Here is a 21,782-nt window from a genome sequence, read left to right as displayed (position 1 = left end):
GAGCAATAGGAAAACGCTATTTCGCTATTCAAATGATAAGAATATTGTTCATTTTACATAGCTTGTAAGTGTTTTTCTTTACGTTTCCCCAGCCGTAGGTCTTGCTGCTTGCCAAGAGCCAGCCCTTCCCAGCAACAGCATCAAAACAGGAGACCGATACATGGTGAACGATGTGCTGTCCTTTCAGTGCGAGCCTGGATACACGCTGCAGGTATTTTATTTTTTTATTTGAGCTTTTGGTAGTAGAGGGGCTCAGCATGGTAATCCTCAGCCAGCTCACTTAAGACAACGCCCTAGATTTGCACCCAGAGACCTAATCTAGTTTCTCTCATTCAGTTTGTGAATCAAAGTAGTCATATTAAACCATGCATACAGGTAAATTTAATGATGATGCGGAAATAGCTTCTAAATGATAAAACATCCTTTTAAGGTTGAGCATATTATTTTCATAATACTTTTATTTCAAAATGTATACTCTCCCAATAACTAGATAAAATTCTAAGGGACAAAGCATTGACACAGTCTCCTCAACAGTCCTCTCCTGGCAACCCGATTATTGGGTTGGCTCTGAGTCCCATGCTTGTCCTGCATTGCAGACTGTTCTTATAATTTAGTTCAGTAAATCTTCAAGTGCCTACTTGTGTGCCAGGTAAATATGGTGCTCAAATAATAGGGTTAAATGCTTTTCAAGAAATGTTAAGCAGAAGTTTTTATAGTCTTATTTTTTTTATTAAATTTGTTTATGTAAAGTTTAAATAAATATTTTACAAACCAATGTATAGCAACATGAGTCATGTTTCTGTTATTTGTTTTCTGGGTTAGCCACAAATAAGCATACTCCCAGAACAGTTTATCTGTGTCCTCTAGCATAATCCACATATAATTCTCCCTACCAACAATGAATACTGAAATCTAAACATGTGTATTCCAAAGTCCAACAGACATATTTAAGCCTACTTAGGTTTCTACACTGCAGTTAATTCAGGTAATAGAGTACTTTTTGCTGTATGTTTGTTACAACACTGAAGCTGAAGGTGTTTCAAGAACATTAGTTGTATTCTGTAAGTGACTTAAATAAAACCTGGAGTACTCATCAGAAAGAAGTTCCGCAGATACAGCAGTGAAGTGACAGCATTGCGTATAGTCCCATTTCTGGGCGCTGGGGTAAATATCTTGCAGAACTGAAACCAGTTAGAGCAGCAGCAGCAAACGCTGGAAGCTGATAGCCTGCCCGCCTGGTGCTTCACGTGCAGAGCCTGTGTTACTCTCAGTCAACCTCATGGTGTGGCACTGGGGGCACATCTTTCCCTAATGGGGAAGGGGAGTGAGACAGTGCCTGATAGGAGGGGGTGGGCAAAAGCTGGCACATCTGCAGCGACCACCTGCAGAAATCAGCCTGGGCCTTAAGTTTGAGAAAATATCAGTAAAACACCTAACACACTTCAGCAAACGAAAGCCAGTATAGCTATTATTATAAACAAACATCGGCATATAAAGCCACCTTCATCAAAACAACCTACAACCTGCGTTCATAGATCTTGGTGGGTATCACGGTAATTGCTTTGACTCTGCAAAAACATGGGCAGAGACTTGGAAAGTAGAACAGGAGTTACTGAAAAAGCTTTGCCAAACCTTCATCCATGGAAACAATCTTTTAACCAAGCACGTCAAGGCCGTTTTAACTGATTCTTTAAGAACAGAAACTTCCTGTTTCACGTATTACAGCAGAAAGAATTATAAGTCACATCCCAGGGGTTTCATTTAGAGGAATACCTTACTCTATACTGACAAGCCATTTTTATGCTTTTTGGTTTTTTTTTACTTCTTTATAAATTGACTTAAACCACGTAAATATCATGTTGTCTCTCTCCTCTCCCAGGTCCCCACACGTTAACACTTTCTCTCACTCACGTGTGTTCATCTTTCTACACGTTTATGACAGCACTTTGCATTTACTGTCAGCATCCTTTTATAAGGAAGACTTCTATAGCCCTCAGAGAAGAAACTAGAAAGGGTTATTTAGTAAAGACATTTCTTACAATGAATTGTTTAATATGCTGCTTAGAGATAAAAGCCTGCAGACACACATCTGTAGAGTCCAGTCAGGCCACTTAGCTCTTGTTTTCAAATGCAAACTAAGATTTTTTTTTCTTTATAACAGTTTCAAGCATTGAATTTACAAGCTGTGACTTTCTCTCATTCACATGAGTTAAAAAGGATTCTGGACTTTTTAAAAAGTTGCTAACAACTGGGAATTTTGGTAACGCATTAGTATATTTGGAATGACAGCATGCATAAATTACATATTATTCATGAAAAGAATTGTTCCTTTTATGGTTTACGTACAAATGTCTATAAGTGCATCTGCCTAGTGAGATTCAGGCATAAAGTGGCAGAGACAGGACACATCAAATGTCAGTCCCAGATATCTGAATGATTAATGATTTCCTTCTCTCTAGATTTGTTTTACTTTTCTTTTCAAAGATGAAAAACGAAAATTCCCATTTGAAGCTAGTAAATAAATACACAGATTCCTGTGTTGTTTTGGATCCATTATAAAAATTTCAGCTGGAATCACTAATATGAAATGTCTTTGCTGAAATCAATAGCAGGATGTGACCTAGATTGGTAATAAATGACCATTTTATTGGTAGTCTTCCATAAATACCTTTAAAGGCTTTTGTACTTTGTTTGTCCAAAATTCGGAAAGAAATTTATTAAAGATAACGTAATAGGTCAGAGAATGAGGAGATACAGAGCATGAAATTTGGCAGGAAAAGCATTATCCTGCATGTCTTCTTTAAGAATAAGTGTAGTCTTCCTTTACTGTAACAACTTTTAAGAATATTAGGTAGTAGGAGAAAATGAGTTTTGTGGCACATGAATTGAGTATGAAACCTTCCTAAGCTTGGGGAATCGGTTTGTCATTGATAACTGCCTTAGTGCAAATTCTTGTTTGATGCGTTCCCAATATGGCTGGGATTATTTAACATGAATTAAAGATTTGTTTTTCAGCTGCCTCTATGCCAATTTTGTTTGGCAAATGGAAATTCACAAGATAAGTATTCATGGCACATAAAACCACCAAGTCACAATAAGGAAAAAAGTAAAATTGAATAGTCTGCACACAGAGGTGCCCGTTCACTACCTTCTCTTTCATCTTAAAAGAGATTAGCACGAAACACTGAGAATTTAACCTGCTGCTGTTTAATTTTTAAAAGAGTAATAATAGGACAGATTTTTTGAAGGTTGAAAGTTGAAAACTTTATGTATTTAGAGGATAAAGAGACCTTGAATGATGAGGATTAATTTCATCGCAGACACGTTAATTTGACAGCTGTGAGGCTGTCTGATAATAAAATGAATATTAAGTCTCCCTTTTTCTCCAATAAAGGAAGAACTGACCCAGTTCTTTGCTGAACCGTAAAGGTCATGTGAGTTGCACTTGAACCGTAGGCAACTGTGAAAGTTAACCTTTGTATGAGCAGATTACTTACCTTTGACATGTCACCCTTCAGATCTATACCTAGTATTTCCTAATCATTTTCAGCCTCTTAGACCAAAAGCTGTAACTTTTGATGATTAAAAAAAAGACTTACTTTGACCAGTTCAGTTCAACATTGTAAGCATTAGGGAAGCATCCTGGCAGAAATAAAGACCGTTGAAGGGGACATCACAAGATTTTGATTTCAGTGACAAGAAACACAATGATTATGGATTTTTTTTTCTATTTTAATTCCAAACATGAGATTCATTAACACACATTAGTAGATTTCATGAGTTCTGATTTTTTTGCATTTGTAATTAAATCAAAAAGGGAAAACCAAAGAAAGTACAGATGTTCTCACAAACATTTAAGCCTTAAATACTCTAAGTTCAGTTATGTGAGTTTTATTTCCTTTTCTCTTGAACAGGGCCGTTCCCACATCTCCTGCATGCCAGGGACTGTTCGGCGTTGGAACTACCCGTCTCCCCTTTGCATTGGTATGGACATGCCTTCCGTCACTGGGCCTCTGTGCAGATTATCAGTAACGTAATGGTGATCTCCTTGAGCCACTTTTGAGCTTCAAAGATGCACTTTTAAATTCCTTTCAAACATTTGTTACATGATGATAACATAATAATGCTGTTATTGGATTGGACAAGCATCTTCTCCCCCTGGATGTGGTTCCTCAGCTTTTCCAGCACCTCTGAACCAACCAACAGGGATTAGACGCAAGACTGCTAGCTCGAGGCACTAAAGGCACAGCACATGCGTATCAGAAGCCAGTGGATTCATTCATGGCAAGAATGAACGTAGCTGGTCTGAGAGTCTGAGAAGGGTTCTGTGTACACCTTTAGCCTCAGGAAAATCACATTTCCAGAAACAAAATTGAGATGTACCGATAAGTGATGTGAAGTTGGAGGGACAGTATTTTATATCAAAAAGTATTTGATATCAAGGCAGCCACCCTGTGGAGGGACTCACTGGGACTGGGATTCAGGCATAGAACATCCGTCTCCCTATTTATTTTTAAATGAAGAGCTTTCCCTTAAACGTGGGAATTTAAATATTTTAAGCTTTGAAATAAAATCAACTCACAGTGGGTATTCAATCAAATGATATGTCATTGCTGACACTCTGTATTATGTGAGGAAATGTTTTATTTGAATAGTTTACTTATATTAGCCAAATATAGTCAATTGTATCTTTTATTTTACATGTTTCGTATATTAGCAGATATCAAAGATGCATCAACTTCCATAACACTTGCTTGCTCCTAATTCCTTACAAGGTATAGAGGAAGTTTTTTCACTGGAAAACTCACAAACATCCCACAATAAATTTCAAAGACTTATTTGAGAGATTGAAAGTTTTCTTAGCTGTTAGCTTTAGATTAATCCAAGCTGGGGGATTTTAGGACTAGAAATCCATGAAGAGATAGTATTTTACTAATAAGTTCTTGGAAATCTCAAGTCCTGATTTTTTTTAATAATAGTGCTAAGGAAGACAATTTACAGCAAAACACTTCTCTACAAGTTACTGAGTGTCAAGCATCGTTCCCAGAGCTTAACCAGTATTAACTAAATTGAACTTCATGACATGCCTCAGGGTGGCCAAGCCGTTTGCCAGGGCCCCGCACCAAGCTGGCATTCCCTGCATCATGTGACCCCTCCAGTGGGACATGGCCTGTGCCCTGGAGTAAAAATCCCATATATTCTTACCAAAATATCAGGAATCTGTATAAAATAAGATATATAAACCCAGTTAAAACCCCAAGATACCTGGCTCTTTTATAAAAATAAGCACCTTGTTCTTTAGCCATACCATTGTACCAAAAATGCTTTGAATATGCTGTTTAACCATAAGAAAAGGCCTGGCATGGAGGGGTTTTCCCAGCAGGAGGCAGGAGTCAGGCTACCAAATGATGGTGGACAGATGAGCCCCTGGAAGAAGGCTGAGACTTGAGGGTTATACTGAAAATCTTGCTGGGATCATTGGACAGATGTAAAATAAGAGAAGCCCATTGATGGAGGTTTTTAAATATCGCAAAGGAAAAAAGATTGATACACAGCTTTTGGGGGCTCTGTTTGTACGCCCATCCAATGGTTCTTGTCTTTTGAGATGAACAAAAGAATGCGATCACATACAGTGATAACTAAGTACTCAAGGAATTAGGTTATCATCCTTGTTTGACAGGAGGTGCACCCAACATCGAGACCCCCTTCTCTCTCTCCCAGGACAATGATAATTGTCCTGACTTAAAGGTGTGAGTATTGATGACAACTCAGAACCTGAAAGTCAATCGGATGCCTGACCAAAATGCATTAAATTGACCACGCTTTACTGGGAGCCTCTGTGGACCAGAAGTAGATAAACTGAAGACCTGTCTTTGTCCTTAAGCAGTGGAAACTCAGGAGGGAGAACTAGACCCATAAATAACTAAAGGGCATCGCGTTATGTATGTGCTGAAATGAGGTGCAAATTCGTTTCTGAAGACTTGCTTCTAGGTAGCGTGGTCCCATAGAGTGGGGGGAGGGAATTGTCCTTGCTGGAAAACGAGGACACACAGCACTAACTCCCCTTGTCCGGCCAACAGCGACCTGCGGGGGGACCTTGAGCAGCATGGGGGGCGTGATCCTGAGCCCGGGGTTCCCGGGCACCTACCCCAGCAACCTGGACTGCACCTGGAAGATCGCCTTGCCCACTGGCTACGGTGAGTGAGACACTTTTTCATTCCTCAAAATTCAACTTTTTAATTTTTATCTTGGAAAGAATTAGGCTGAGTGAAAAATGGGCCTATCCTGTTGACCTAAGTGTGTCTTTAATTGAAAGTGGCTTACAGATTTAAATAAATCTTTGGCAGAATAACTTTGAGAACAGAAAGTTACTTGAAAAATCAGTTCAGCCGTGCAAGACTTTTCAAGGCAAATTAAATTAGTTGAATGATGAACAGTAGAGGCACATGACGTGCAGCATGTAGCGTCCCTAATTCAATTATCAATCTCTTTATAACACTGTCTTTTATAATGTATCACTGGAATTCAGTAATGGTGGTAGTTTCTTTTGAACAATTTTTAAGGTTTTTCTCAGGTTATAACTCATTCTAGTTTTGTTCTATAAACTTTTGTTGTTATAACTTGCATTGATTTAGATTTATGAAAATGGCTTTTTATCATATTTAGTTATGAACTTTCAGGTTACCTACCTTAAATAGTTCCTAATTTTAATTGTTATGTACACTAAAATCCCATTCTGGCCTGCTTCAGAAATTCACAGTCTGTGTGAAATTTTGATTCCCTATCATGCCTTTCCTTGTCTGCCTCATGATGTCCTAATATTTTAGTTCATTAATTTGGGTTTTCCCCACCTGTGATTTTCTCAAAAGTACACAGTATGATAGGGGTGCCAAATTAGATATTCACAGAATGTCCCAGAATGTCTCAGAGTAATTGAGTACTTATGAATGTTAGTTGAGTGGTGAATGAACATAAGCATAAGTGGAAATCGTTGCCCTAGAAGAGGATTATATTTTTTAAGTTTTCAAAGCTCTTGCCTTGAGAATCTGTGCCGGGAGGGCAGCAGGAAAGGGAGGGTCCACCTGCTCAGCTAAGAGCCTCCAAGAGGGCGGCGGGCATGAGGCCACCAGGGCAAGGGGGAGCATGGAAGGGACCCTCCCCCCCGTGGAGAACACACGTGAGGTTCATGTCCACTGAGTTCCTGAAGGGGCCACCAGAGTGTGGGGATAAAAAAGGGGAGACAGTTCACAGAAGGATCACAGAGGCGCTCTATTTCTTCCAGGTTTTTTAGTTTTGTTTTTTAAATCCTGAACTCTCTGAACATAGAGGCCGTAATTGTGCTCTGTGGTAGACGGAACAGAAGCCTTTGCCTTTAACCAACATTGGCTCAGCTATCCTCAAAGGCTGGTCTGTTTTCTCACCCTGGGGATCTGAAGATCTGGACATGGTTGGTTCAGTGTTTGGAGTCAGGTGTCAGGATCGGAGTTGTAGGTGACCCAGGAGGTTCCAACAGGGTCTGAGCATCTTGAGGGTCACAAGCTTATAAGACGAGTAATGATAGTTCACTCAGGCTACTGCACTGAGTGAACCTCCAGGGACCTCATCTTCCTCACCTCTAAAAAGGAAATAACCACACAGGGTTACATGAGGATTCACCAAAACAACTCGGGCGAGAAATTTAGTATGGGGCTTGGCATGTCGTAAACAACAGCAGCAAAAAGCTAGCTGGTCTTTAAATTGTTGCTGCAAATAGTTCCCACTTTTCTTTCAAACCTCATCAGAAGCATTTTACTCATGAATGGATATACACATTTTATTAATTTATTTTCCCAACTTTACTGTTCTGTGATTTGAGGCGGCTATTGTTTGGCATATTTCCGTATGTTGCTCACTCACTGATAAACCAATATGCAAGACAGTAACTCAGGAAAAAAAAAAAAGAACAGTTAGATTGTCTGACCTCATGATCATGATCTATGAACCTAAAAAAACTTTATTTGAAGAAAGGTCAAAATTTTAAAAATATTTATGAAATATTACAATTAAAATTATTTGTCTTTAAAATCTGTGATATTGCCTAGTATTGGGCTTTAAAAAGCATCTTGAAGAATAAGCAAAAAGAAACCTTATGTCTTAAATCCTAACTACATGCAAAATAATATGACTGTCCCTAGCGTTTTAGAATAGATGTAGTTATGCTTCGGAATAATTTGCTACAGATTAAATTTAAGTACCACACCAGGTTTGTCTGTGATAAATTTTATAATCTATAAATATACTTCTAAACATGAAATTATACATTTAAATTTAGGGAAGAGGCATGTACATTCCCATTTCCTGGATTGTCAGTTTGGGTTTGGGTTGCTCAGGGTGTTAAGGATTATTGTACTAGTAATTACTGTACCGGTGACTGTAATTCCCCCAGCCACCCTGAAAAACACACCTATCCAGAATATGAGACATCAGTGCCTTTTCTTGAAAAAAAATAGGTTAGATGCCTTTCACTCGTGGAGGATTTTATTGCTGTGTTTGGATCTTTCCATACCACTGAATATGCGTGGGACCACCTCATAGATATCCGACCCATTCGTTAAGCAGCTACCAGCTTCGTCAAATAATTCTTCTGATTAATCCTTCTTCCGTCCCACATGCATGGACCAGTCAATAGCTTAATTAAATAGACAGAATGATTGGTTGCTCTGGCATCACGTGAAAGCCACCTTGGTCTCCCCTTGCTAATTACTCATCCCCCGCAGCAGCTATTTCCTGCATCCAGCCTCTGTGAGGGCCTGCAGTCAAGGGACTTTGTCTAAGGAGTGGGCAGTGTATATGGTGGCTCCTCATGCCTTTGAGCTCTGAGGTTAGCTGAGTAGAAATCCTGGTTCTGTCAGTGACTGATGGTATGAATTTGCCCAAGTTATCAACATGTTTTTGAACCTTTGTCCCTTATCTTTAAAACGAATACAATAAAATATCATTCTCCGACAGCCGTTCGGAGGTAATGCAAACGCCTGGTATGGAGAAGGCATTACCTAACTGTTAACTGCTTTTAGTTTCTAAGCCAAATGCTCTAATGATTTCTATGTTGTTTTCCTTCCTTTCCACAAATTTGGGTTGCTGTTTTGTGTGGCTTTGGCATGAGCTCAATCACCACAGAACTTCTGTCTCTATTTTCTTGAAAATTTCTAAAGGCATAGTTAACAGAAATGAAATCAAGTTTTTCTACTTTACCAGTACTTTTTTTTAACATCTTTATTGGAGTATAACTGCTTTTTATATTTAAAACTCACTGCACTTATACCGCACACCATGAGGTCCAAATTGGCCATGCCTTTAAACCATCTAGAAGTCTAGGGAGGATGTAAAAGACTCTTTAGACTATGCACTGAATTCTAAAAGTATTAACTCCTTTGCTCTATGTTTATTATGCACAGAAGATATAAAATAGAGCACTTTACTATTCACAGGTTCTATCAACTAAGAGACGAGAGTTTAACTCTGAAGCCATGGTCAGGTTACTATTCAAAGTTTTGTCAAAATCCAAAGTCAAAAGTTTTTCTTCAGGTGCCTTTTACTGACACGTAATTTTCAGTGTGTAATGACAGTCGGTGTAAATTCCACCCAAGATGGGCATTCAGACTGGGTTTCTTGTTGCAATGACACATTTTTGGTATTCTGTGAGATAAGAAAAGAATAACTAGGTTAACGCTTACTTCAATCCCTTCATTTTGGCTTCATGATGTCAAACTGGACACAATTTGCTGAAAATTAGATAGCTAAAAATTCCATTCTAAACCAGATTAGAGCTGGGCTTGGTTCTATTTCCTGATATGTATTAGGTAGTTTGATATGTGGCTGGATACTTTATCCTGCTTAATATGCTAATTTTTTTCATAAAATTATAATTGTCATAATTCCATTTCAAGTTTAATTCCGAATCAGTAAAAGGCCACGGTCACCATTTCCTTTGCTTTAGAGATATTGGCCAGCCTTCCTTTTTTTTGCCCCTTGATCTGCTTGCTGTCTCTCATTTCTTTCTTGACTGGGTCATTCTGTGAATTTCAAAATGAGTCTCTGGATGAATACATCTGATGTCTGCATATGCTTATCTGAAATGAGCCTATTTTAAGCCATTTCCCTGCTATTTGATTTTATACCTACAAAAGCAGGAAACGTTTTTTAAGTGTTCTAATCTTGCCCTAGTTTCACATCCTATCTGGTACTTTTAGGACGTAAATAGAAATGTTAGTAATTCAACATTCGTTTTTGATTATTATTGTGTCAGCTTCTGTGTTCTTCCTCCTGGTGAAGAATGTGACGGGTGTTTATGAAACTCTGTAGACCACAGGGGTTCTGTGGCCTTGATGTAGCCACCAAAAAAAAAGAAATCCATTAGTATAGTTTATTAATTAGCTAAAAAACCCTCTTTTTCTTATCAGACTTGTGGACCAGGCCACAAAAGAGAACTGTATTTAATTCAGCAGTGGGTGAGGGAATAGATCAGATACTGTTGCGTGACTCAGGAAGTGGTTCAACTATCACAGGAGACAGGTCAGAATTGAAGGGCTGGGGACCACTAGCCCTGCCTGCTTTCCTTCCTTCTTTGCTTTCTCCCTGTCTCTCTCTCTCTTTCTTTTTCTCTATCTTTATCTCTCTCAATGCTTCTCTCTCTCTTTCTTCTTTTCTTGCTTCCAAATTTCTTTGACCAAACGTATTTACTGGGATTTAGGAGAAAATGAATTAGCTCACTGATGTCTCTTCAACACTTTTTAATATTTGCAGAAATGTTTTAAATTTATAGGTTTGTTCCATGTTGGTCGTCTGTTGTGCCTAGTATTAGAATGGGCAGGACGGCCACAGGCTGGGCTGTTCCTTCTCTGGCTGCTCATGTGTCGCCAGTACATATGTTTGGACCATATGTTACAAATTGAATTACTCCTTCCAAAAAGGATTCCAAAGTTTGGTTGCCTTGTTAAAGATGTTTCATTGTAAGTCTTTCTTCTGCTTTTCACTCTCTCGGTCTCTTCGTGAAGTATTCCACATTCTACTTCTTCCAATCTTCTCTATCAAACTAGGTTGAACAATTTTAACGCAAAATTATTTTCTCCAAAAAAATTGTAATATTTTTAACATGGTGATATCATTAGCTTTTGACTAGCACATTTTCATGCTAAACCAGAGAACATGAGGGCTCTGTCAGTTGGAGTTGGTGTCCATCCAACTCTGCCTCTCCCTGTGGTACATAGGACATAACACCCAGCCTTTCTGAGCCTTAGTTTGCTCACCTGTGAAATGATGGTCATAACAGTGATTACCTGATAAACTGAACCCCAAGAGTGATAGGTGGCCTTACACTCTGCCCAGCCAGAAAGGCCATTATTTACTCTTTTGTTCCTCCTCACAAGGTTTTCTTCATAATTGATAAAATTGTGTTTCTTGGATGATTTTAACCTTTATTGAGTACCTTTAGGTTGTTCTTCCCTATTACTCTTCGCATGAGCTTTTCTTCTTCTTCTTTTTTTTTTTTTTTTTACTGAATTCAGGCTTTTGATACCTGTGTTTTCCATCAATACTAAGTAGATATGTTACTTTAAATTCTCTAGGTATTTACACTTAAGTAAGGTAACCCATGTTAACATGATCTTTAATATGATAATTTTAATATCTTTAATTTCCTAAAACCTAGGAAACATGTCAAACATATTAGATGAAAAAGAAAAAAATAAAGCTCTTTTTATCTCTCAAGAACAGGAGAAGAATAACACAAAGTAAAGCTTTCCTCATATGTTGAGAGAATGATCTACAATAGCTGCTGGTATTCTCAGTTTAGGTTTTACAAATCTAACTTAATTGCCTGGATTTGTGCAAAAGCTAATGTCTTTGGCATTCTAAATAAACTTGAAAGTGAATTAAAATATTTCAGACACAGTAGTCAATTAAATTTTCAACAATACCACAATGCAAATAACTAAATTATTTTGATTTTGATTTTCTTCTAAGTTATCACTGTAGTTTATCTGAGACACAGATGAGTATGATGCTAGCAGTATGGGTCCTTCAGACCGTCTTGGTATCTTGCCCTGTGCCAGGCTGTTAGATTGAATTGTGAGAGCTAGAGTGGGGTTGATCCGAGTGGGTTTCTTGCAAACACCAGTAATTTATTTTGCAGGCACTACACAATTGAAACAATCGCTTACCAAACTAAGAAGTTTCTTGTGCAGTGGTATGCCCTTCCATTTAAAAGCCACTTTAAAGATTGTTGGATTTTGTTAGATCTGTATTGGCTTCTTCCTTGATAAAGCCACAAATTAAGGATGATTTGACATACGATTACAACCTTGTGTTTCTGGTTGTAATGATTATAATAGCAGCTGGACAAAATCACTGCCATGTGTATGGATGTAAGTCACCATTCTAAGAATTATACCTGCTTGTCTCTGTGATGCAATGCTGGTAACACCCGTATTTCACAAATAAGTTGACTTGGGGTATTTACTACATGGACAAAGGTCACACAGCTAGTAGGTTGCTGAGGTGAAACTGAACCAAGGATCGTTGTAATTCACAAAGTGTGTGCTCCACTCCGCCTCCTGGAGAGGTGCTGCTTGGGGAAACTGATACAATTTTAATCCCTATTGGTAAACATTATCATAAAATTTGGTATTAACTTCCACCGATTTTGCATATTTTTTCATAGGTGCACATATTCAATTTCTGAATTTTTCTACCGAAGCTAATCATGACTACCTTGAAATTCAAAACGGACCTTTCCACACCAGCCCGATGATGGGGCAGTTCAGTGGCCCCGACCTGCCTGCGCCCTTGCTGAGCACAACTCATGAAACGCTCATCCACTTTTACAGCGACCACTCGCAGAACCGGCAGGGATTTAAACTCACTTACCAAGGTAAGGAGTCAGAACACATCTAGGGATGCTTCTTACAGGTAAATTGTAAGGGTAAACCTCCCTAGCCGGTTAAAGGCTTGTACGGCTGGAGTCATTTCTAGTTGGGCACAGTTTGCTGACTGGGAGTGGAGTGGAGTCTTGGCTGTTGTACACACAAGTCAGGACGCAGACACAAGGAGCAGGGTCAGCCATGCACTGTCACTGCTTCACCTGAAGTCCCTTGTCTCTACCCCCAACGGCCACCATCACCACCTTCAAGCCCCTTGGCCCCATCACCAGGTAGCCTTCTCACCTGTCACCATGTCCTCTTGGCCACGTGTCGGTATTTCCCATCAGGACTATGGTGCAGGGAGTCCGTTCACAGTGGAAGTGGGTCTGACCGTGTCTCTCGTGCCCTTAAGCCTTGTCTCAGCTCAAAGTAATGGTTCTATGTACTATTCAAGTCATGTTTAAATTATGCCAGAAAAAAAAATGAGAATGAACCTTACGTGTTTTTAAACCATCAAAATAGAGGTCTCTAACAAAAGTTTGAATCTACCATTACCAAAGCATTTTTGACATGTGAAAAAGTTCAAAATTTTCATTTCCAACACAGTAATTCAGCTGGCCTTTTCTTGAATGTTGTTAATTCAAATGAAGTTGAAAATGTCAAAAGTGGAGTCTTTTTTTAACACAGCAAAATCACTTGATTTCTTTAATTTCATAGGCTACCCTGGAAAAATAGAGATTTAATATTTTATTACTGAAAGAGGATGGCATTTTGTGTTGAACTCTTAGACCTTGTTACTTCAGTTGTTACTTAAAATATAAATTTACGTTTCCAGAATTTGGGTCTCTTACAATAGGAATCCAGGTAGGAGAAAAAAGAGAGGGTGGTACAGGTTGAGGAGTACAGCAGGAGACCTTGCCAGGATTTCTCTAGGTCCGTCTGTGTCTTTCATTCTGTCTCACGTCGATCCCCCTTCGTCTCAGCCAAGGGTCTCACTTCCTCCTGGAAAGGCTCACACGCACAGCAGAAGGGAGACAGCTTCCCCCAGGCCAGCGCGGAGGTCTGCCTGCAACCCTGCTCGTCCTCCTTTTGGAGACAAGAGAATGCTCCCCCTGCTTCCAGGCAGCCCCTCCCGGGCTCTAGGCTCTAGAATGTTTCTTTCTACGCTGTCAGGGCTGTCAAGACAGGAATCGTCTTCCCTTTACTGCATTTGCAGCTGCTACTTCTCTACCAGATCTTTCTCATTAGTGTTTCAAATATACTCAAATTCCTCTCTCCCTCACACACACCCCTGTTTATATTTAATTTTAATGACCTGCATCTTCCTTCAGCTCCCACTTTGTAAGAAACCTCTGGGAGGAAGGGTCTACCCCAGCTCTCCCAGCGTCTCCCCCTCTTCCTCGCTTCTCCTGCCCACCTGCAGGCATCTGCCTATAACACCCTCCTAGTGACACGATCGGCCGAGTCGGCAGTTCTTTGTGTCACCTGAGATTCTCCATTGGGGGTGATGGGACCGGCCAGAGACAGACTAGCAAGAGGAGAACAAGCGCAAGTTCATTAACATGCCCGTCACTCGGACACACAGACACCTGGAAGAACCCAGACGTGAGTCACTCAAAGGAATGGTTAGGACTCGGGTTTAGGTACCATCTGAGGCTAAAACAAAGGAGAAGCGTTTAGGGCTTCTAGGAAGGGGAGGTGGCAATGGGGAGAAAAGCAGGAAATGTGTGGTTCACCAGGGTTGCTGAGTCAGGCTTGTTGTGCTGATTTAAAGAGGAGAGAAATCCCTGCAAATGTACATTTTCTTCGTAAATGTAAATTTCCTCTACAAAAGGGGACCCTGTGCCCTGTTTTTAGAGTTTTCCCCTGCATCTGCTTGTTCTCAAAATACCCCAAGGTTTATTGAGCAAACACGGATGTAGCTCTTTCTAGTACCTACACAAGGACTCAGCAGGCCTGATGGAGTCAACAGCCGTCTCGTCTCCCCCACAAGTGAGGGACCACGGGTCCATCCATCGGTCTTTGTCTCAGCATCTGGGCACTGAGCCTGTGGCAGCTGCCATTGCCTCTCATTCTGCAGACCCTCACGGACCCTTCCTTCTGCCTGTGCTCCCACTGCATCCCTCCTCCAGCCTCCAGCCCCACCCCATTTCAGCCAGAAAGCCCCGGCCGGTGGGTGCATTCTCCTCTGGGATCCGGTCCTTCCTGGTACCTCTGTGTGTGAACTGCCCCCTCCCGCCCGCCCTCCCCTCCCTGTCCCAACTTAAAACGACTGATTCTCCACTGCTGCTCAGAGAGGCTTCTCTCCCACCTGAGGCTGAAGCACCAAAGGCTCCTATAACTGGTGTCAAATGCAAAACAAATTCAGATTTAGTAAGAAGAGACTTTTATTGGGGAAGATTATTTATTGCAAGAGGGGAAGAGGTCTATTGCCGTAGAGAAAACAAGGCTACAGCCATAAGATCAGCAAGCATCTCGAGGGTTAGGAAAAGGCTTTTCCTTCATGGAGAGCAGTAAACAAAGCTAGAAGAAGCTGGGGGTAGGGGCTGCGGTGACCAGGAGGGCCATGAGGGGATGTGGGTGAAAGCAGGTCTTTCCCTGAGGCCAACCTGTCTGTGGCCCAGCCTGAGGGTGGGCCAACGTTTAGGGGGAAGAAAAGCGTTACTGAAGTTTGGTTTATAAGAGTTTTGTTCCAGTTGACTGCTGAGGACCAAACGGCTCAGCTAACCTTTGAAAGGGAAAGCATGGGAATTTGGAGGATTTTGTCAGGTCCGGTCACAGGTAACCAAAGGGCACCTTGACTCTTGTCTCAGTCCGAGGGGAGGTGGTCCTTTGCACTAAGTCATTTCCTGAAACACAGAGGACTTAGGGAAGGGGGTGGGTTTCCTCACCTCAACTTTTCTCTAGCATTCCTGAGCTCAGGTGAACTTTCACATTGTCATTGGGAAGAGAACCAAGCAGGGTCTGAGGGCTCGGATTCTGAAGCCTTACTAGTTAAAGGAATCCCATCCATGAGCTCCGACCCGGGCCTTGACGCTAACACAGGTTTACTGATAACTAAACTGCTCCTGTGCACGTGACTCCACTTGACTCTCTATCCAGAGTCAGAAAGGAACATATGAAATCTGCGAAAGAACCCGAAGAGAACACTGGGAACCCAGAGCGAAAAGTGAGCTCTGACTGGTGGTGGCGGAGAAGATGCAAAGTTGTGCATTCTTAAGGACTGGGGAAAATTCATATGCGAAAGAACCCAAAGAGAACACTGAGAGCCCAGAACGAAAAGTGCACTCCGACTGGTGGTGGCAGAGAAGATGCAAAGTCATGCATTCTTAAGGACTGGGGAAAATTCATATGCTGAACTGAGATTTTTACCTCTCCTACAAATGTTGGTGTAGGGGACCCTGCTTTTCTAGGTTCTTGGCTGAGACCCCCTGTAAAAAAAGGCAGATTAACAGTGGAAAATCAGAAGTTAATAACATGTATGCCTGCTGCATACAGGGGAGATTCCCAGGGAACCTGATTAACTCCCCAGCATGGCCCAAGCCACCACCTTAAACACCACCCCAGCTGAAGAGCCAGAAGCTGGGGGCAGTCAGGGGAGGTGAGCAGCAAAGCAGAGGAGACAGGCTTACAGTTGCTGTGCAGACTGAGGCCTTTTTTCTTCTCCATTGATAAGTTGCTAGAGGTTTAGCCATCTTTCTCTTTCTGGAACAGAGAAAGGACACCCTTACAAAGGGAGTGTTCCCTCATAAATGTATTCATAAATGTCTCTTATAAACAGGTTACCTCTACTCTGTTTTCAGAGATTCCCCTATTTCTGCAGTTTCTTAAAAATAACCAGAGACTTCCCTGGTGGCACAGTGGTTAAGAATCTGCCTGCCAATGCAGATACATGCAGGGTTCCATCCCTGGTTCGGGAAGATCCCACATGCCGCGGAGCAACTAAGCCCGTGTGCCACAACTACTGACTCTGCACTCTAGAGCCTGCGAGCTACAACTACTGAGCCCGCATGCCACAACTACTGAAGCCCGTGCGCCTACAGCCCGTGCCCCGCAACAAGAGAAGCCACCGCAATGAGAAGCCCGTGCACCGCAACGAAGAGTAGCCTCCGCTCAATGCAGCTAGAGAAGGCCCGTGCAGCAACCAAGACCCAACGCAGCCAAAAAATAACTTAAAAAAATAATAATAACCAGCTCGAGATAATCCTCTTGCCAAAGACATATTTTGGGGTGGCAAATTCTGCTCCCCTTCATCTGTCTAGATACAGATTCATCTCTCTTAAAATTAAAAAAGAAGCTTTTGTGAGGATCATAGCAGTGTTCTTCTCTGGGCTTCTCCCTCTTGGTTTCCATCCATCAGAGTTGCCAGTGGTGATTTAAAATCCAATTTGTAAGTTTACAGATTCACCTGCCACATGATTAGGTGACCATCAAAAGAAATAAAATAAGAAACAACACTCAAATCTCAAATTAAATTATTCTACTGTCCCTGTCATATGTCTGAAATCACAAATATCACCAATTTGTAGTGCCTGTCTCTTGACCACTCAGGCCTGGCCAGAGTAGATCCTGGCACACGGCTGCACCATCAGAACCTTAAGGGGAAAAGGTAGTTTGGGCCTGAATTCCTGAGAAGGGGCACAAGGAGTTTGCGGAGATGGTGAGATTGAAGACTGGATTTCTTTGCACCTGAGTCTGACTTTATGCAGGGTTACGGTCTGTCCTTCCGAAGGGTGTTGTTTATATATATATAAATGTTCCTTAAGGTGTTTATTCCAAATGTAGGTTTTAAAATGAATACAGGCTAAGGGCTGGAGACTTTTTAAGAGCTGGAGTGTGGGGCCTTGGCCCTCTTGGTTTGCCTGAATCCCATAACCCTTCAGTCAGCTCCCAGGCAAGATGTAGTTACAGGGCTTGGAGCCACTGAAGCTCAGCTCCTGTCCTCCAGGGCAACTGCAGAGTGGGGGTACTTATCACCCCTGATGTCACATTTCAGAGGGACGGTCCCCAGGTCCTTGAGAAAAACACACCTGGGCTGTAAAACTGACAAGAGGCTTTTACGAAGATTAACATACATCTCCAAGGGACAGAGGGAAAATATACAGTGACAAGTTTTCTAAAATAAACACTCTAAGAAAAGGGAGATCAGCAGCAGAGTCTGGATGAAGCCTGGCCAGGTCAGAGGCGAAGGACGCGTTTGTAAATGAGCCCATGTGGTGAGGACATTCAATTGTGAAATAATTTGCATCCCACGTTGAGAAGTTGAATTTTATTCTCTAGGCCCATGGTTCTAGAATTCAAGGGATCCATGACTTGAATGGTAAATATCTACCCCATGAGATACAGATATTATAATTTATATATAATATTAATATACATAATATCTCTATATAAATGTAAAAATACAGTTTTAATATTTTCCTCTTAACCTCTAATGATGCGAATGTAGTATTAGCATAACCTGTGCTTTGTCACCAAATCACAGATAATTCCATGTTTTATTACAATCATTGCAGATATCTCAAAATATTACTATACAATATTGTGAAGTGACATTAGTTATTAGACTTGCCACCTGCCATTTAGTGAAATAACAGCACATCTAGTTATACCGCAAGTCTGGCTTTCATCACACTTTCATAAGTAAATTTTTCCTTTGTAATCTGATGTATTTGTTTATGCATTTAAAATATTAGTTTGAGGTTAGTGGACTTCACCAGAATGCTAAAGGAGTTCATATTAAAACTCTTAGGAAAGCTGGTGGGTAATAAACTGTTGAAGGTTTAAAAATGGCTGTCTTAGTCCATTCAGGCTGCTTTAACAGAATACCATAGCCTGAGTGACTTTTAAACAGCAGATATGTGTTGCTCACAGTTCTGGAGGCTGTGAATCCAAGATCAAGATGCTGGCAAAGACACGCTTCCTGGTTCCTAGACAGCATCTTCTCACTCTGTCATCACTTGGCAGAAAGGGTGAGAGAGCTCTGTGGGGCCTGCGTTATAAGGGCACTAACCCCATTTATGGGGCTCCACCCTCATGACCTATCACCTCCCAAAGGAGCCACTTCCAAAACCATCACATTGGGAGCTAGGATTCAACATACAAATCTGGGGGCACAAACACTCAGTATATTGCAGTGAAAATTGCATTAGTCATATGTTCATGTTTTAAAAGTTTAGTCTCCACATACATTGTGGACTATCAAGCAGACAAGAAATGGGTTTGGCAAAAAGAGGGAGACTGGAGGTAAAAAAACACGTTTAAGAGACAATTTTAAAGTTTCAGGCATGGATGGGGACCACGTGCCCAGGCTGAGGCAGTGTGCTTGGTACCTACTGCAGAGGAAATAATGAGGGTGATGTGGTGGGTGGCAGAGCCTCTCCCTGAGGCTGAGACTTGAAGAACAAGAACGGGAAGGAGCCGGGGGCTGTGAAGAGCAGGGACGTGTGTCCGGGTGGAGAGAGGAGCTCCCATGTTCAAAGAACAGAGAGGACAGAGCTGGAGTGCTGAGAGGAACAGGGTCTGAGAGGTTTGCAGGATGGAGGCTGTTTGGGAGTTGGGTGGTAACACATTCAGAGTTGTCTCCAGGTGCAGTGTAAAGTCATTGAAGTACATTAGCAGAAGATAAGTCCCTGCAATGCAGAGAATGGATTGTTGGAGGGGGAGGGAGGAGAGGAGAGAAAGCAACAAACCCAACGAGGAGGGTCCAGGACAGATGCAGGTCTCAGCTTCCACACAGCTTTCTTTCATTGTGTCACCTTCATCTGGCTCTTAGATCAACTTAGAATTTGAATGGTATTATTGTGAACCCCATGCTGCTCTTTCATATTTCTGTACATCTGGTCTCTCCCCCTTCCCTATTCTTATTGAAGTGTATTCTGTTAAAATATGAGCATTTCATTCGTGATCATCATTTTAAACTTGGTTATTACATGGTAGTCTTCACTGTTTGACACGACCTTAGTATTTGAGTCAATAAGAAAAGTATAGCATAATTATTTCTCCTACATGTAAGCTGCCAATTAAGTGGTATATCTCAGTTGACCCCAAGAACTTTTGAGAAGTCTCCCCCAATTTGAATATTCTTAATAATATATTGAAAATTTTAACTTTTCTTTCTTTATTGACATTGCAAAAGTCAAATACAGATTCCCATGCTAGTACTGTTTGCCCTGTAGTTTTGAAACTAGATTTTATCTTACGTAGCTTTAAACTGCCACAGTTCAAAAAAGTGTAAATTTGTTTTCTTTCTCGATATTTTCCAGGTAGGGTTACTAAGGCCATGTCTACATAGCTCCAAAAGCTACCAATTAGTTCACTCCAAAAAGAATGTTAAAAAAAAAAAAAAAGGAAGGAAGGAAGGGCACAACAATACCACAGAAAGTCTGTGTAGGAATCATTCAGACTAGAGATCATAAAGCTGCTGTGATTGGTTAGCAAAATATTAATATTTTTTAAATTGTCAATATTTAGAATTAGATTTCACATAATTGGTGAAAGACCCATAGATCTACTAGATCTACTTTCCCTTTTCCTGTTGCAATATCAGGGATGACTTTTGGCCACATTGACAGGCGGGAGCCGTCCCCTGAAATGTCAGAGTGATGGCCCTTCCAGGGTGTAGAGGCACTGACTTCAGAAATCTCCTGTAGTTGCCTGCAAGCTGTGATCCCACACTGTCTGCCTGGCCGGTGGGCATTCAAATTTGTTGAGTCCGCATCTAGGCCAGACGTCTGGTTAGTTGAGCAAACGTTTTATTTACTTGACACCTGACTCTACATTTAAGTATCCACATTTTTAAAAGAAAAATCCCTATATATTTTTATGTAGGCAGTTAATTTGCTATAATTGAGAGATATAAAAATAAATTAAGTAAAAAAGGAGAACACGAATATGAGGCATTCTGATTTCTTGCAGAGTATCTTACCTGACAAGGATGAAACTTAATTAGATAGTTTGTCATTTTATAAAATTTATAAGTTGGCAAAGTGACACAACTCTGATGTGTGTGTGTCACATCAAAATTCCTAGGTTCCACCTGAGATTTATAAGTTAAGTTTATGATTAATAACACATAAGAAGATGCATAAATCATGCAGATAGTTCTTGTCATTCTCAATGATGTCTGTGTTGTACCCCTTATTCCTAAGCCTTCTCATTTATTTATGACCGTATAAAGGTCAAAAATGCTACTAGTAGATGTAGCTGTCTTGAAGTTAAATGACTTACACGGAACTTGAGAAATGAAAGGTGAACTGTGTGAAATAAAATTGAGTTCGTGTACCCTAATTCTAAGTCAAAAACTGGAAGATGGGAGATAGGACGAAGATATTTATCAACTAATTAGATATCAGTCAGAAAATGTAATAGATATCAGAAAGATGACTACGTGATTCCATAGGCTGTCACATCAAGCACCTATAATTTAAACACTTGATGCAAATATCGTTTGAGATTGATATATGTGAATAATCGTTATTTTCCCAGATCCAAACAAAGGATTCTCCTAAGAAAGAGAAAATTCTGTGTGTTATCTTATTCTTGTAGTATAAGGTATGGGCTAACTGGTACTGAGATTTTTTTTTCATATTTGTGAAATGTTGCCATATTAAGATTTTTAGTGATTTTCTTTTCCTTTTGTTTTTTGTGACTTGACATTTGGCGAAGCTGAATATTTATCTTCCTTCTTTCCCTCTTTCCCTATTTCCTCTCTTCCTTCCCTCCTTCCTTCCTTCCTTCCTTCTTTCCTTCCTTCCTCCTCTCCTCCTCCCTCCCTTATCTTTCTTTCTCTCTCTTACTTTCTTTATCTTTCTTACACTATAAAGCGTAATTGTTGAATGCCAAAAACTTAAAGATAATTTTAAGTGCTTCAACCATAGGTGGTAA

General features: G+C 40.7%; 1 protein-coding gene across 1 annotated transcript in view; it reads left to right on the top strand.

The window, feature by feature from the left end:
- The window catches only part of CSMD1 (CUB and Sushi multiple domains 1), a 1,741,289-nt gene that overhangs the window by 1,583,155 nt on the left and 136,352 nt on the right, over positions 1–21,782 (top strand). The window contains exons 38-41 of the mRNA XM_060001344.1: positions 93–211; positions 3,915–3,984; positions 6,081–6,197; positions 12,698–12,907. Coding sequence (XP_059857327.1) covers positions 93–211; positions 3,915–3,984; positions 6,081–6,197; positions 12,698–12,907 — 516 coding nt within the window. The remainder of the gene's footprint in view (positions 1–92; positions 212–3,914; positions 3,985–6,080; positions 6,198–12,697; positions 12,908–21,782) is intronic.

The sequence above is a fragment of the Delphinus delphis genome, chromosome 21 (genome assembly GCF_949987515.2).
Source record: "Delphinus delphis chromosome 21, mDelDel1.2, whole genome shotgun sequence".
NCBI classification, from domain to species: domain Eukaryota; kingdom Metazoa; phylum Chordata; class Mammalia; order Artiodactyla; family Delphinidae; genus Delphinus; species Delphinus delphis.
Note: the sequence above shows the minus strand (reverse complement) of the source record. Positions and strands in the feature narration are given on the sequence as shown.